The sequence below is a fragment of the Haliotis asinina genome, chromosome 12 (genome assembly GCF_037392515.1).
Source record: "Haliotis asinina isolate JCU_RB_2024 chromosome 12, JCU_Hal_asi_v2, whole genome shotgun sequence".
NCBI lineage: Eukaryota > Metazoa > Mollusca > Gastropoda > Lepetellida > Haliotidae > Haliotis > Haliotis asinina.
Genome location: NC_090291.1, coordinates 18,987,891 through 19,004,880, shown reverse-complemented (window position 1 = coordinate 19,004,880; position 16,990 = coordinate 18,987,891). Strand labels below are relative to the sequence as shown.

The 16,990-nt window shown below is 39.0% G+C and overlaps 1 protein-coding gene across 3 annotated transcripts; it reads right to left on the bottom strand.

Annotated features, from left to right (window-relative positions):
- Positions 1–2,239: 2,239 nt before the first annotated feature.
- Positions 2,240–16,960, bottom strand: LOC137257372 (protein SSXT-like). Of its 3 annotated transcripts, XM_067794699.1 has the most exons (8): positions 16,777–16,946; positions 16,197–16,273; positions 15,172–15,253; positions 14,852–14,954; positions 14,125–14,316; positions 13,232–13,609; positions 12,074–12,515; positions 2,240–8,017 (listed from the first exon to the last, which is right to left on the bottom strand). In XM_067794699.1, the coding sequence occupies exons 1-8, from the start codon at positions 16,846–16,848 to the stop codon at positions 7,825–7,827; spliced, it is 1,539 nt and encodes a 512-aa protein (XP_067650800.1). In that variant the 5' UTR covers positions 16,849–16,946; the 3' UTR covers positions 2,240–7,824. The 3 variants fall into 3 exon arrangements, with proteins under 3 accessions (XP_067650800.1, XP_067650802.1, XP_067650801.1); XM_067794701.1 differs by lacking the exon at positions 12,074–12,515 and having other exon boundaries at positions 16,777–16,960; XM_067794700.1 differs by lacking the exon at positions 2,240–8,017 and having other exon boundaries at positions 11,934–12,509.
- Positions 16,961–16,990: the final 30 nt, after the last annotated feature.

Here is a 16,990-nt window from a genome sequence, read left to right as displayed (position 1 = left end):
CCGGAACGATGTAGAGAATCTTCTCTTATGATACGAAAATGATGCAAATAGGAAGGGGGCTAGGTGCATCAACTGGCAAATTTGCTTGTCAGTGGTGCAAAATCAACACAGATGAGCACTGGGGTAATAGACTCACTTTCATGAATTCCCCATACATCCACTATAAGTAAGCGAGTTTGGTTTTACGCCGCTTTTAGCAACATTCCAGCAATGTCACAGCGGGGGACATCAGAAATGGGCTTCACATATTGTTCCCATGTGGTCCAGTGTAAGCCTTTAGCTTCTAACGTAATATTTGGTGTCAAACGTTTACCTTTGATAGTCTTTGAAGTTGGCATTTTTGTATGAGATAAATGATATAAGCTACCTCGTACTACTACGTGTTGGAAAGGAATTCGACCAGTCAAGCTCGTGACTTCGATCTGTCTCAGACAAAATGCAAATGCAGTACAAAGTGCACTCAAAAAACTATCAAGGTATTTCTGCATTATCTTCTTGGGAGGAAACCAAAATAAAGTAAAATCAGAACGTGACGTGTTTGTGAGGCAGAGACAAGATCAATATCTAAAACGAGCTGCGCCCAGTAGAGGGTGTTTTGTTTACTCTTGCGGTAAACACAGGTACCTCAGTTTGGATAGGCATCAGACAGGTGGTCTACAATTTGTGGGTGCTGGCGCACCGTGGAGTGCTGGCCATTCTCAACAAAGATTTTATATCCTTTACCGAAATGTCACACAGGAATTGGCGTCAAAGGAATCGCTGACAGTCTTTATCAAGGAGTTGTGAATGGAGCCTCCGTCAACAGAGAAAATCGATCGTTCTTTGTCGAGTTTACACACAATCAGAATATTTACTCACCACCAAAGAGGTGTTCGGCCAATAACTGAACATACTTACAATGCAGGTATGGTACTCTCAACTAACAATGCATGAATTAAGTAGAAATCGATACTTTTGTAATAATGTTATAATCCCTTTAGATGTTGATGTGATTCTGTTTGTTGCTTAACGCCGCACTCTATATTTTAACTATATGGCCTCGGTCTCTAAATGATCGAGTCTGGACCAGACAATCCAGTTATCAACATCATGAGCATCAGTCTACCCAACTGGGATAGGATGACGTGTTAACCAAGGCATGAAGTCCGTCAGTCGCCTCTTACGACGAGCACGAGTAGGTGAAGCGAGTGAATGAGAGAGTGTGTTTAGTTTTACGCCGCACTCATTCTTACCCAGATCTTTGCGTGTAGACGTTGACATGAGCATCCAAATAATTCCATATTTAGATCAGATGTTAGCATTTTAGGAACATATTTCTGTTTCTTTCATCTTAATTTTAAGTTTCAGTGGCAAGATCCCTTTTATAAAACATGGCCCAAAAATGCTGAAATAGTAAATACTGTGAGCCAGATCGTCATATATTAAGGTATAGCTGTCACTGTTGGAATATCAAAAATCAGATTCGAAATTCTAAAATACATTTCAGTGGTAGAAAGTGTATGATTTTGCACCGCGTTTAGTAAAATTTCACCATAAATGGTTACAAATGGCTGCGGTGAACACACGCATGTCAGACTCTGAGGGTGTGGGTTCGAATCCCGGATGGACTGGACCTAACAAAAGAGCTGGGATCTGTACTTTACTGAGACAGTGTAATCCCAAATATGACATATGTTGCATTTGACCACTTTCTAAATGGCATCGTGTAATCATAGCTTTCGGCCGTGGGAGCCGTGCCAATTGAAAGCATGAAGGCTTTTCAAAGGGTTTTTCCCTCGATAGAAGGGACACCCTGGAAGACCTGATATCCTTGTCCTTTTATTACCCGGACAGTAACTGTACCAGGTAGGTGCAACTCGATGAATTGAAAGTTAATGCGTTTCAAATTCTCGTTCTGGAGTCATTTCCATTGGCTGGAGATTTCAGTGGTTTGCCTGGTTATACGAGAACATTCTGGTGTGAGTTTAGTTTTACACAACTTCAAGCAATATCACTGCATGGGGGTGAAGTGGGTTGGGGTGAAGTGGGTTGGGAGGGGAGGAGAGAGAGGAGGAGAAACACCAGAAATGGGCTTCACACGTTGTACCCGTGTAGGGAATCGAACCCGAGTTTTAAAGGTGACTTTTATCAACTATTCTGCCATCCCTCATTCTGAACACTGATTCAAAACATTCACCGAACGATACTGGAAAACTAGTATCGGAGCCAGTTGTTCAGACGAAATAGTACAAAACTGCCATCCATTTTCACAATTTATTTCAAGCAAAATGTGTTGACAAGATATGTAAAAGAGCAAATACATGATACCTGATAACAAAAGCTTTGCACAATGTATATGCATGCACTCCTGGACGTGTCTGACCAACTGTGTGTTCTAGAGGATGGAACCTCTCATAAGAGGGTAATCGGCGGCTCTATACCCCAGCCTCACTCCAAAGTAATGCCAAGATATGGTACTTTACTGTCGCCCTGCTGTATCAACATCAAGAGAATTAAAAGTAAAGAATGTAAGCTTTAGAGCCAGATTCCTATCCACATAAACTGTAGCATGACTGGGTGAGTTTGTTATAAGCCAATTATGAGGTATGCCAGCAATATGAGGGTTTGGGATACCAGAAATGGGCTTCACACATTGTACCCATGTGGGAATCGAACCCAGCCTTTGAGAAGATGAGCAAACGCTTTGACTACTAGGCTACCCATGTGCCCCCAGAACTATTATAGGTCCTAGTAGTGCATGCACATATATTGATGGATGTCATAATACTGAAAATATTGCTGAAGATAACGGCCATGAAAGAAGTTCTTTTGGGATATAGTTAACACTGATCGCATTGCCACAGTCACCAACAAACTTTTTATGATCTGTCTACTCCAAAACTTTTGAGTATTTGCTTTTAGAATGAACATATGCTTATTCCACAACACAAATTGCTGAACACTATCATCTAAGATATCCATATCAAGTGTCAAAACATTCCACAACACATACACAGGATTCACTTTGTGTGAATTATTCAGCACAGACAATCTCTTTAAGAGATACATGCATTGAATACTCTCAAGTATGCAATGAGAGACATGTTTCAGTTCTGACCAGTTTCATAATGCTGGACATCCCATTGTTAAGAAATTAGTGGTATTTTAAAAAGAAAATGTTCTCAAAATGGCAATTCTCTAGTCACCTTTATAACTGGGCTCATGTCACTAGCAAGAATTGCCAACGTAAGTTAGGATCAATAAGAAAACTATTTGGCCACAGATTTGTTAGTTTGGTTTACTGATAAGCCAATATAAACATTATAAACTTCATAAAAATTCTCAATAAGAAAGCAGACATTTATAGAAATACTACTGATGATAAATCACTTCAAGGAGAAATATCAAAATGCTTCTAGTTTGACTAAAATTGAAAATACAGCACTTTGTCAACACAGATTTTGGATTGACAATATTTACACAAAAATGAAATTGGAATGTTATTGTATTCAATCACCTACCAATCCACATCAAGTATTAACAACATCCAGACCATTTTGCTTATTTATATCATTATTTATCCCAAATCCTATTTATTAAAAATGCTCAACAAACAAATCAGTAAACCAAACAATAAACCATGTCGCCATATTATTAACAAATATTTACCGAAATGGAGCACATAAAAAATTTCAAACCTTGTATGATATTACAAATAAATTCATCTAGTGAAATAATATCCTGAACTTAAATCATTTATAATATCTTCCATTTTATTCCCATAAGATTTAAATGTGTTAACCAAAAAATTCAGAACAGGTCATACTTTCAAATGTATTCAACTTGCTCAAGAACTGCAATAGATTCATGATATAATTACAATTTAGGGCTTCGGGTTTTCATAGCGTTTTGAATCAAATATAACATAAATTTTATTACACAAACAATTCACTGAGTGGATAAAATGCAATTACAAAAATATTCCACCTAGTGTTCAATTGAGTGTAGTTGATCTTGGCTTCATTGGAAACTGACAACAATTCATTCACATTTACAACATCAAAAGAGTTTTGGAATGTACAATAATGAAATCATTTTTCAGGATTACAAAAAAGGATAAAAACATAACCAGTTCTTTAATTGATATGAAACCAAACAATCTTTGATAGAAATATTTAGAAATTGGTAGACAATGAAGGAAGCAGTTTTCACAGGTAACAATTTCTTAGGAACTTTTTAATAAAGGTTTCAAGTCCTCAGAAACAAAAACCAGTAATGGTCATTCTTAATAATGTGATATCAATGTACCGACGTTGACCTGAGACAATTCCTGCACAGACAAACTTACTCTTGAATACTGCAACACCTAACTCACCAACATCGAATCCATTAAGATATAGAAAAATGCTCAAGATAAAATATTGTAAAGAAGGCATGTGCCTATAAATATTAAATGGTCACAAAACCAAAATATTGAATCAATACACTTGCTACCTGCATTTAAATCCAAAAGCCTGTTTACTTGACTTAGATCCAGATCACAAGAAACACATTTTCTCCTTGTCACTCATTTTGCCATTGATCATGTTCAAAACAAAGAACCAATCTGACTTACATTGTTCTAGCTTTTGAAATCAACACTTCCAGCAGCAATAACCTTTAGTTCCACGCTGTGCTTCAACATATTTGATTGACTCGATCAGACTCTACTTGCAAACTGTTCCTGAAGATACGTACTCAAGAAAATCTGTTTAGTCTCTACAGGAATTATGCTCATGGTCTCTAGATTCGTTCTGAAAAGCCTTTTGGGGCCAAGTATCTTCAGAACAGGTCAATGAATCCTTGTTCCAACCATTGTGAACAACAGGACTCTCTAACACCATACACATCTGTGTTGTCAATATCTCCAAGTGTTACAAATACCTGAAAACTGGATTGACCAATGTTCCCATCTCTGAGCTCCAACTATCTAGTCATCTGTTGCAGATCAGGGACATATATCAAAACCGAAGAAATAAAAACAAAGAAAAGACAAAGAAAGACAAAACTAACAGATAGGCACACAGTTATGTTCACAGTACTGGCTTTGGCATTGACAAAAAGATATGTACAGACAGTTTTTTTCTAGTGTGATGAAAATCACAATGGTTTGATAAAATTCCAACACCTCAAGCACTTACCAGCATATATACCTCATGTAACCATGGAAACATCCACAAATGATATCACATTGTTCTGGAATTGCTTCACATTTATTAAGTCATTCTCATAAGAAAGTTAAGTAAAATGTCCTGTACATACAACCCTTGAAGTAATAAATAATTGTCACATTGGCTCAAGGGCAATGCAAGGTGGACACTATTTGCAGGACAAATATGCCGGCCTCCTCATTTTTGGGCCTAAATATACAAAATGATTTTTGGTTATTTAGAAAAAACATTTTGCAATAAAAAAAATTAAAAATAGTTAGATCCAGGAGAAACATTCTGTGTATTCCACATAGTTGACTTAAGTTGATCCAGATAGTTTTGTCATCTTTGAGAACACACATATCACACTTCTCCGCAATGATGGCTGGAGTTATGTAACTTTATTACCATACAGAAATTTCTACCAGAATCTTGACTGCAATAACCAGGCAATATCAATCATATAATATTTATCTATCATGTCTTTTAACATTACAGACCCTAAAACCAAGAGATCCTGAAAAATATGATATGAAAGTGGCATCAAATGTAGAAAACAAGGAGCAAACGTGAATATTTGCCATTTCCTTAATACCAGAACATGAAGTATAAACCTGACTACCAACCAGTCAATCTTCTTACCAAAACCATCAGAAAAATGTCTGTTCAAAATTCTCATCAAACCATCGCCAATAACATAAGCAGAACTTGAGGTCATCCATTAGCAACCACGAGATCCAACAGTGATCAAGAAGTGAAAAATCTGTGACGAGATCCAAGGGAAACAACTCAAGTTAAAAGAGATGTGTAAACAGCAACATGTAGGTCAACAATACTGTATATATAAAAACACTTATGCTCAGAACTAAATCCGCTTATGTTGATTCACAAATTTTAACAGTTAGAAAATAAAATCTTTGTGAAAACACTACCTTGAATCACCAAAATAATGCTTTCATAATCTAACATTGAGCACCATCCAGCCAATCACCTAATCTTGATTATGATTGAGATTACAAGACTATGTACAAATTTCCTTCCCACAACAGTCAAGAAATACTGAAAAACAATTTTGTCCATCACCTTAACCATTTAAACTTAGTTTGCCTAAGTTCCTAAAATCTACATCAACCATTAAAGGAAGAAATTGCTAATTTAAGTTGATAAGGAATGATTTGTTGACTACAATCTCTAGTCATTATTGCACCGATTACAAATTATACATTTCTCTACTTGGCAAGAACATGTTTCTGACAATAGCATTTTCAAAGGCTGATTTTCCCCATGTTTAACATGAGATTTCTATGGATGTTCAGATCCTGGTATAGTTCTACAGAGTTGTATCGATGTGATCAAAGCTAGTTCCAAACCTAAGATTCTACCACATTATCCACCAGAAATATTTTTCGTGGTACTTAGGTGTAAAACTATGAGGAAAAAATATATGTTAGAATTTGTTGTGCACATCATAAATAAGATAAATGCGCAGAGACCTACTTTATCAGCTTTTCTCAGTCAGGGAAGAGTTCAAGTGTTTGACCAGTAAAAATAGTAACGACTCCTGTAAGTGAAAGCTCATTTTACCTCTTTTTAACTGTGTGTCTAAGCAATAACATTAGACAACAAATTCCAATTTTATCATATTGCCAGGACAATGAAAATCTACATTTAAACCAAAATATGTCTTCAAAATCCCCGTTCAAAAGTGCACAAAAAGACTCAGAAACATTGACAACTAGGCCATGCAAGAAAACTGCAATTTTGTGTCTTACGACCGAAGACTAGGGGCTTCAAATTAATTTGAGTCAGAGCAAAGTAACTTAGACTTTAGGAAGACCCACTGACCCTAACTGTAGGCAGAGAAACTCTTTAACAGATCTTTTTCATATACAAAACTTGAGATTACTTATTACTGTCAAACCCATGCAGAGACTTCACAATCCTCAAAATGGTTAAAAGGAACGATAATTTCATCTTTAACATTGATGTCCAAGATATCCAAAACATCTTTATACCACCATACTAAACTGCAACCTTCAAAACTGATCAAGAAGACCACATTTTCTTCATCTGAAGGCGCTCACACTGATGGACACTCCGTGGGAGTGGGAATAGTAATCAACTTCCTCAAGAATAGAATTAAGACACAAGTAAAGAACACGACACCGATTCGTTGTTATTTTTTTCAAGGAAGCTTTGCAAACGACCGGGATTCAGATCCAATGCATTACACCAATACCTAAGCAGCTGTTATTCAATGCCATTGGTCGAGTTTACAAAGACCATACTGCCACTACAACTGTACAGATGAATGCTATGCATTTATCTTCATCTGAAACCACTATCAGTTACCCCTGCTTATCTCGCCTCGACTAACGACAGATGTAAGCCAATCAGGTTCCTACTTCAGTACTGGTTCTGGTTGTAACCATAGCTACCTTGAGCCTGGCTCGGCGGCATCTGACCCGACATAGGTCCACCTTGCATTTGCCCCTGAGGCATATTTCCACTCATCTGTCCTTGAGGGGGCATGGACTGCATCTGACCCCCCATCCCCTGGCCCTGAGCGGACATTTGCCCACTCATCTGGCTGTTCATCGGACTCCCCTGCATGGGAGAGTTCGGTGCCATGCTACCCTGGGGTCTGTTAAAAGGATTATAACGCTGCTGGGGTGGTGCCTGACCCTGGTAGTTGGCATATTGTCCCTGGGGGGGCATGTTGGGGGCCTGGGAGTAGCCGGGCTGTTGAGGGAAGGATTGTTGTCCCTGGGGCTGGGAGTAAGGCTGCTGACCACTGAACGGTTGTTGGGGGTAGCCCCCCTGGCCCGGCGCCTGGTTGTACTGCTGGCCTGTGGAAGAAAAGAGACTCAACATAAGACCTAGATTCCTATTAATTACTCTTACATCTGAGAGATATTAAAGCACACAGTACTATCACAAATGTATCAGAATTATCACATTTTCATTGAAAGAAATCTGAAAAAGAGATCATCAAGTCTCTGTAAGAAACTGAAACAAAATGATCATTCAGCAAACGATCTTGCAGCACTATTTAGATGTAGATTAGTTCAACATAGGATACATCACTGGACAAGATTAACTGCAAACATGAGCTGGGATGAAATGAACAAGTACACGTCAATGTGGACAAGAGCATGAAGTCTACATCTAATCAATTCAGGCAAAGTAGGAAATACACATTATCAACAGCACTACCAACAATGCATAACAAGGTTTGAATAAGCAACCACAACTTGTCAAGACAGTCTGCACAACCCACAATAAGGTCAACATTAAAAAATTAAACCCAACGCCGTGAATCTAATTTCAAAACATAAAAACCCATTAAACTGCCTTTCTGGTGACATCCTCACTGTTCAGCAGCATTTGCTTGGCCTACCACTGACATCAGTCATAACTGGTTAAAACACTTTAAGATTTATTCATGAAAAAAATTTCCAACTTAAATGTTCACCTATTTTTTGAGGTGCTGGTCACTACACTACTTCAAATTAGGCCACTATTCCAAGACAGATTCAGTGTAAAAGATAACAAACTTCTTTATTGTTCTTGTTATAAATGAAAATATGACATCTTAGCAGGCATTACACAAGTTACAATAACAAACTAAGTGGTCAGGTTTGCGGACATGTTTGATGCATGCCATCATGTCCAAATTGCACACTCAATGAGTCATGTTCATGATATCACTCAATGGACTATCACTCATTCATGCACTTCCAGACCTGGATTTGTGCTGTGTGTGGTATTAAACAACTAACTAACATTATGAAAATAATTCCATATTCTAACTTTTGTGTGACACATCAGCCCGAATATATTTATCTTGAGTGAGATCACTTTCAAAGTTTAAGGACGAATAGTACAATGACACAGTCTATAACAAACTCACTCATTGGTTGGAATTGGTTGCCCCTTCCCATTCCACCCTTCAGTCATAACACAATGGAATGTTGCATTCTCACTGATCTAGCTAGGCAATGAATAATTAGTGACTATGAAGGCCTCACATATTATGAAACAGCTTGTCTGGGGGTGTGCGTCCAATATTATTTAAGGCAAGTGTGGTTATGTATTTTCTTTCAAGATATTATTACCTACATTGTTTTTCATGGCCTTATCATAGGGTTTTAAAGCCAAACACTAACCAACACTGGAAATTACCTGCAGAAAAAATGAGTGATTAAAAACATATTTGAAAAATCAAGTCCTCACAGTGTATAGCTGACAGCATGTTTACGTAATGCATACCGCGCAGTTATATGCCATTTTGATGTGAGAGGAAAACCCAAATGTGTACTGGCTTTTGATGTTTACAAGTTAAGTGGGAACCAGGGAGCATGGGGATAGCACATATAAAACTAGACATGATGATGGAGATTGCAAGATTCAAGCCATGCTCACAGGTTTGGAAACACCTCTGCACATGGCATACGACAACTGGGTTACTATAGACCCCATTTGACAACTGGGTTACCATAGACCCCATTTGACAACTGGGTTACTACAGACACCATTTTGACTTAAAAAGGCCATTGCTTACAGCTTAAAAATGTGATTTGAGACATATTAAGAACTACTTAAAAGTGTCATAGAGAATCTACATGCATCTTAAAAACCATTCTTTGCATTCAAACACCACTAACAACAGGAAAACATCCCCCTAAGGCAGGATTTTTCTTTCAGAAACCAAAACAGATATTCTGCAAGGACAGCATATGTTTACATACAATGACAAAATGGCTGCTGGCAAAAACAAATTTTCACAGCCAGTAGCTAATGTTGTACATTATACCATTGTCAGCATATTAAAGGACTGTCATACTGAACTGTTGCTATGGTTATCTAGGAATATGAACCTGAACCAAACTGCATTTTGCACAACACCATGAATACAGGGGAGAGAGGAAAGTGTCCCGATATAACCATAGACTAGAATCTGACTCCAGAACACAACACCAAGGCGTACCAGAGAAGAGGAACCGGTCAGCCATTCACGAGTACATTCAACACTCAATCAGAAATATAAACAGAGAAAAGTCAACTCAAAAGGAATATCAATATTGTCAGACAACAGGATCAAAAGGGTCTACACGGGTTGAGAGTTCAACACACAAAACCAAAAAATCTGGACTCATTTCCAAGATTGTTCATTCACAAATAGATACTATTTCATGGATATACATACAATGGGTGTTTTGTGATGTAGAAACATTTGACACAGAAAATGAATATAATCATGCAGGTTTCTCACAGACAAGGAGTAGGGGAGGAACCAAATATTTGAATATATCAGTACAAATACAGAGAATGGTCCATTTCCATCAGATCATTGGATACAAATGCTTTTCAATTGTGAGAATACCGCCACTTAAGGAATACTACTGATAAGATCGTGAGACAGTAGAATGTGATGCGTGATTGTTAATAGAATATATCTGGTATTAATTCTGTTAATGCAAAATAACCCTCGATTGAGAAGGAATTCAGATTTTGTAGCATACCCATCTGTTTTTCCCACCAAACATTATTATCTGAAATACAATACCTTGCTTTAGAAATTCTGTAATTTCAAAGAATAAACGATGACCAGCATGACCAGAGGAAAGAAAGGAATATAAAATGTTAGCATGTCTAAAACAGCTTCATCTGATAACAAGATTAAAGGACATTCAAATAGACTTTAAGGGATGTTTTGACAGTTTGGTTCAGTGAATGATCAACACCTTTTCAACTGAATGAGATGGATTCTGAAAGAAAAGCAGCTCTGTACAACATGATGTGGTCAGTCAACACATACAAACACTGGAACCTTCAAATCTTTGTCAAACAGTTTTTCGTAATTTGTAAGCTACACAAAACCTGAGAATACCTTTGTCTCACCCAAGTGCTGACCAGTTTCGAAATAAATGTTGCAATCCACGGTCTGAGTTTTATCCTGGTTGTAAAGCATGGCTATGAATATTCAATGCAGGTGATGACGTTAAAAAAGGTGTATCGGTGGCTAGCTTTCAGAAATTCAAATATCTTTAAAAATCAGAAATAGACTACACTTGCTGGCTAATTATTTAATGACTGAAAAACAATGTATTTTAACCGTGCCAACTGTTGAATGGGCTTGAGGATATTTAAACCTGAATTTTCAGTGCTCGAAACTAAGGGGTCCAAACATAACAGGTGATAATTTGAAGGAAAGTCTTTTTTGGGAGATGTCAACTTCTTTATTGTTATGGACACGTTAAGAAGCATATTATTTTTACTCCATCAGGTGAATGAAAGAACTAGGAAAAGAGTAAGAATATACTTCGAAACAGTGTGTCCATCACAATAAAGAAGCTGACATCCAAATAAACTCTTGCTTCTATGTATATCACTTCTAAATGCCCTTCAAGACTCTTTAGAATTTAGTTTGTTTACTTTCGAACACTGATCAGGAGTTTAACATGGATAAAACTCAGATGCAGAATCTCTTCTATGTGAGCGGACATGGCGGTCTCAGGTTTCCACTGAATCTACTTCGTCTAGAAACTATCTTGTTGCCAGATGAGCATGCCTCAGTCAAACTAACACAGACCCAAACTGCACCAGCGTTGGAGGGAGGGGAAGTCCGCCACTACATGCCAGCCCGACAGCTATCTGACTGACCGACCGACGCTTAGTACAGTTAGGGCAGAGATGATTAGTTAGCTCTTTAGAGAACAAATACACCAGAATCAGACAGTCATGTCCCAAGCATGATTAGTCTTGTTGGTAAAGGATTAATAGAAAACGGCAAGGTCCCACGTTCTTTGGTCGGCATGCTCAGTTGCAGTGAGCAGTAAGAGAGCAGTTCAAGTCTGCCTTAGTGAGACTGGGCAGGCCTCGTGGACAAAGAAAACACTTGCCCGACAGTAAACACTGGCTGTGACTGGATGGGAGGAGGACATGGGGCTATGGGTTGGGTCCATGTGGCCACACGTTCCACACGCTCACTGGATGACTTAGTCACGGCTACCGGCACAGCAGATTCGCCATTGGTAGTGGTAGTAGTGGTAGTAGGGTTACTGGAGTTCTTGGCTGTGGTGGCCCCACTGCTGGGATCTTTGGTAGTATTGCTACGAGAGGCTTTATCAGCCGCTTTCCTTTCCCTGCGCCGACGAGACTGCTCTTGGCGGCCCCGCATGTCCTCCCAACGCTCGGGGGACCAACTGCGACAGATGTCACAAGTGTTTGACTGTGTGCAAGTCAGACAGGTGGGACACTCGTCATGCTCGTCCTCCGGGCTAAGAAAATGGCCACGAGAGTCTCGTCTAACTGGGGGGGAGGAGTTAGTGTTGGAAACTGAAACTAGAAAACATGCTGAAACATTTTCAAAAGAACACTGTCTGCATTGTCCACTTTCTTGTTACAATGATCGTTTTGGTTACTATGTTAGCTGCAACAACCCACCAATATTAATGATTAGCGATATCCTGGCATGGTTAAGAGCTGGTTAAGGTTATGTATCTATAAGTAACCCTCAACCTCATTAAATGAAAGGAGTCATATGAAAAGTGGTTCAACCATGACAGAGTTCCTTCGAGTGGAAATTGGAAATAAAAAATCCCCCAAAATGTGATAAAACATTTATGCATAAAATTTCCCCAAATACTTAGCATTCTGAAAAGTGCAACCGTGAGAAAGCCATAACCTGACCCTTTTGATCCTTGCCTTCAACCTCAATGAACACCGAACAAACAAACATCAAAACAAACACACTGCCATGCTACCAGACAAGAAAATTTCACAAACCATGAATGCAAACAGCTCTGTACAGTGCATCCTCTAAATCTGAATCTATACGAGCCTAAGGCAGACTACTTAAGAAGGGCATTGTCACTGACCATGCAAACTACAGTAGTCATTAAACTGGAGTAATTTGATGCAAGGCACTTGCAGTCATCAAAGTATAAATAACAATTAAACGGGCAGCTAGGTCTATGTACTATTCAATAGCAGACACAAAAAGGATATGGTAAATAGTTGAGGATGCACTGTTGGCTTTGTGTTAAGTTGATAATCACCTTGTGGAGAGCGGCGATATGATGAAGGGGGCATCTGTCCCCTTGGTCCACCCATAATGGAATTGCTCTGAATACCGCTCTGGTTGTTCATCATCATCTGACTGCTACTGCTCTGTGACATCAGTGGCTGTTGGCCCTGTGAGATCATCGGCTGTTGCTGGGACATAGGCTGCTGCTGGGACATCATCGGCTGAGGCTGTGTCATCATGGGCTGAGTTTGTGACATCATCGGCTGTGGCTGCGACATCATCGGCTGTTGCTGGGACATCATCGGTTGTTGCTGACTGGGGTAGCCACCCGGAGGCTGCTGCTGTTGCTGAGGCGGCAATGTGTAGGACTGGTTGCCCATACTACCATTCTGATTAGTCATCCCCTGGCCTAAAAAGGAAGTCAACATTTTATTAATATTCTTGGACTAAAAAGCACTGTAACACTCATATAACAGACTACATTTACATTAGGACTGACTGTTCTGAAGAGTTAAATAGGAAGAGGATCCCATGATCCGTGAAAATTATTATAATGGTGAAATGTTATGGAAATCAAATCTTATTTCTAAAGAAATCAAATGTTATCATTCCTAGGAACCCAGTGACTCCACCCTGTTTTTTTTCAAACATTGTCCAACAGCCAATCTAAACTTGGATATAAGAAGTAAGTGAGATTTTGTGCCTCTCTTATCAATTTTCTAGTAACACTGCGCCAGGAGCATCAGAATTTGGCTCAACAAACTGTACCTTAGTGGGGGAGAAAATAAACAAATAATGTGTTATCATTTTGTTGACAACTGATTTCCATGTAGGATTATCATTATGTTATGGAAGAGCCACCATGAACAAAAAGTGTTTCATCCCAAATTGGTTCAGGACTTGTGACTTAACATGAGTCAGTACCTTGAGGCATCATGTTGCCCTTCGCCTGCTGCTGAGCGGATTGTTGTGGACCCATCTGGGGCCGTGGGAATCCAGAGGGACCACCAGATGGCTGGGGATTTCCCATGGGGGAAGAGAAACCGGCCTGACTGCTGACTGGCGGCATGCCAGGCCCTGCCTGGCTCATCTGGTTGCCTCCTTGCATTGAACCAGCTGAAACAAGAATGTGTGCCCATTGTTTCACGCCGCTTGTAGCAACATGCTAGCAATATCACTGAAGGGGACACCAGAAATAGGCTTCACACATTGTACTCATGTGAGGAATCAAACCTGGGTCTTCGGTGTGAAGTGAGAGCACTTTAACCACTGGACTACTAAAAAAAAATGAGATTAAAGACTAAACTCTAACATTCGAATTTGGGAGTGGACAACTACAGATATGGCCATTATGAGGACTGGCAATTTTGTTCAACAAGTTTTAAACTGGTGAAATCCAAGAGAGACCAATTGTTTCCCCCAAATGCTGCTTGTTTCTCGTAAATGACCTGTCCAAAATGAGCCATAACAAGTGGAATAAATGCTATAGATAACAGAATATATCCCTGCCTCACATTTTAATCTGAACATTGGATGAGCATGTATGTACCAAAAAACAGAACACTGAAGAATTGGAATAACACTAAACAGGCATTGCTTATGTACATGTGAGTATGGTCTGTCTCGTATTAAAACACTATTAACTCCTTACCTTGTGTCATGGGGTTGGGCATATTCCCTGGGGCTCTCATCTGCGTCATCTGCGGTGTCGGCTGAGGCATTGAGCCTTGGGCCTGACTACCCTGACCAGGAGCCTGCAAAAGTAGCAAGTTCCACCAATCCATATCAACAAACTATAAGTCAAATGATGTGAAAATTCACCTCACTTTAATGTAAGCAACACAACTTTCTTCTTGTTATATTATGATATTATGGATACAAAGAGACCCTTTTTGTCTTGACTCTGTTAATGCTGACTTTTCCAGTCTGGATGATTCTGTTCGTCACAAACGAGGGATAACAAGTACTCACAGGCAGTAAAGCATGCACATTCTGATTAGCATCTGCAATGGTAGCCAAATAGACCAAGTTTCGATGCAGTATCTGTTGGTATCTGCAACAAAAGTATTGATTAATTAACATGGACTGCACGAGGTTTTGACAGTTAATCATGGAAGTCAAAGGGTCAGTGTCAAAAGCTAAATATTTAATATTACAGTTAGGGTGTCTCAACAATTAACAACCTTCTAATATGTTGAATAAACTCACATCAACACAATCAAACATGTGAAACTTCCTTTCATACTTCCTTCAATTTTCCATTTGCATAGTAAACAACAAACCATTTCTTGTTCCCTGATAGTAAACCAGGGTTAACTTCATTTTCAATATTCTCACCCACTATGGGGGCCTAGGGAACAGATTCATTCAGTATCAACCACACAATCCTATGAATGTCTTGATTACATCGTCAATGTTCTACTTCACAAAATAACAGCTAGGGGAAAAACAGATTAATTGAATAATTAATGGGTGAGCTTGATAATCCCTCAATAAATCTCCTGATAAGCTAAAAACTAAAACCATATGCAAATGTATTCATTATCCAAATAATTTGAATTGATAAGCATACTAGCCCTATGACTCAATTCTTTCACAACTTTACATTATACATGTTGATGTGAAATCAAATGGGACATGCAACTTTGAACACTTAAGCCCTCTTAACAAAGCAAGACAGTGTTGAATTGTCGTAATGGACAAGTCAAGTTCTTTTCAACAACCAAAATATTGCTTTGGAATGATAATGCTCTATTCATGTTGGCCCACTATGTTCAAGACTTTCTAAGGATTACCAAGAATGGCCAACTTACGGTAAGAGTTCCCTCCCTATTAATATAATCTATTTATTATGACTATTCCATGGGGTTAGGGTGTCGCTTTACCCTTTGGACTTGGCATTAGATAAGGTTAGGGTTAGGTTTGGGTTTAGGGTTTTCTAGAAAACCCATTAAGTAATAATCAGGATTTACAGGCTGAAATGTTTCCCAACTTACTGCATGCATTCTTGAGCTTTCCCACTGTTTTGATAATCAATTATTGTCTGTATTAGTTGATTGTTCTCATCCAACATCTGCAATAAAAGAGAAGGTCATTAGTATATGGATCACCATACATGTAATAGCCACTGGTTTGTGCTCAAGTTACGCACACGATGAGATACCATATTCACCAGCTGCTCTTTTAAAAGGAACTGCAATTTTTGTCATGTTGATATACTCGAGACAGCGCTGAGACAACGTGGTCAGTCTTCACAATCTGTATGAATGAAAGTGGAGAGCTGACCCTACAACGGTCCACAATCGACGAATTCATTATGTACACAGCCCGCATTGGACATTTGCCTAATCAAATAATGACGGCCAAAGGAAGATCCGGTCAATTGTCTTATATTAAAATGCATTATTCCTGACGTACATACAATTAAAACAAACAATCTATTGCTAACAGAAATCGACGACAGCCATGATTTACGAATGAATATTGAACAAAGGATGGGTTCTTCTTTGCCGTCTGTGTGCACAGACCACATTCCTTCTACAAAGCCGAGGCAACCATATTTGATCGATAACTTACTTTCTGAATCGTAGTTTGATTAGGGGGTTGTCCTTTTTGCTTCTGCTGGGGTGGCACGAACGCGAGTGACATCTTGGTACCTGATCACTGCGAAGTCCCAAACCGAATGATAATGACTGCAAAACGTGATGTGAGAGATCGGCAGACAAAGGCCAGTCTCCCCAGTCCGCGCACTTGTTCCTCTGCAGTCAAACCGTATCGAGTCTTCATTGGA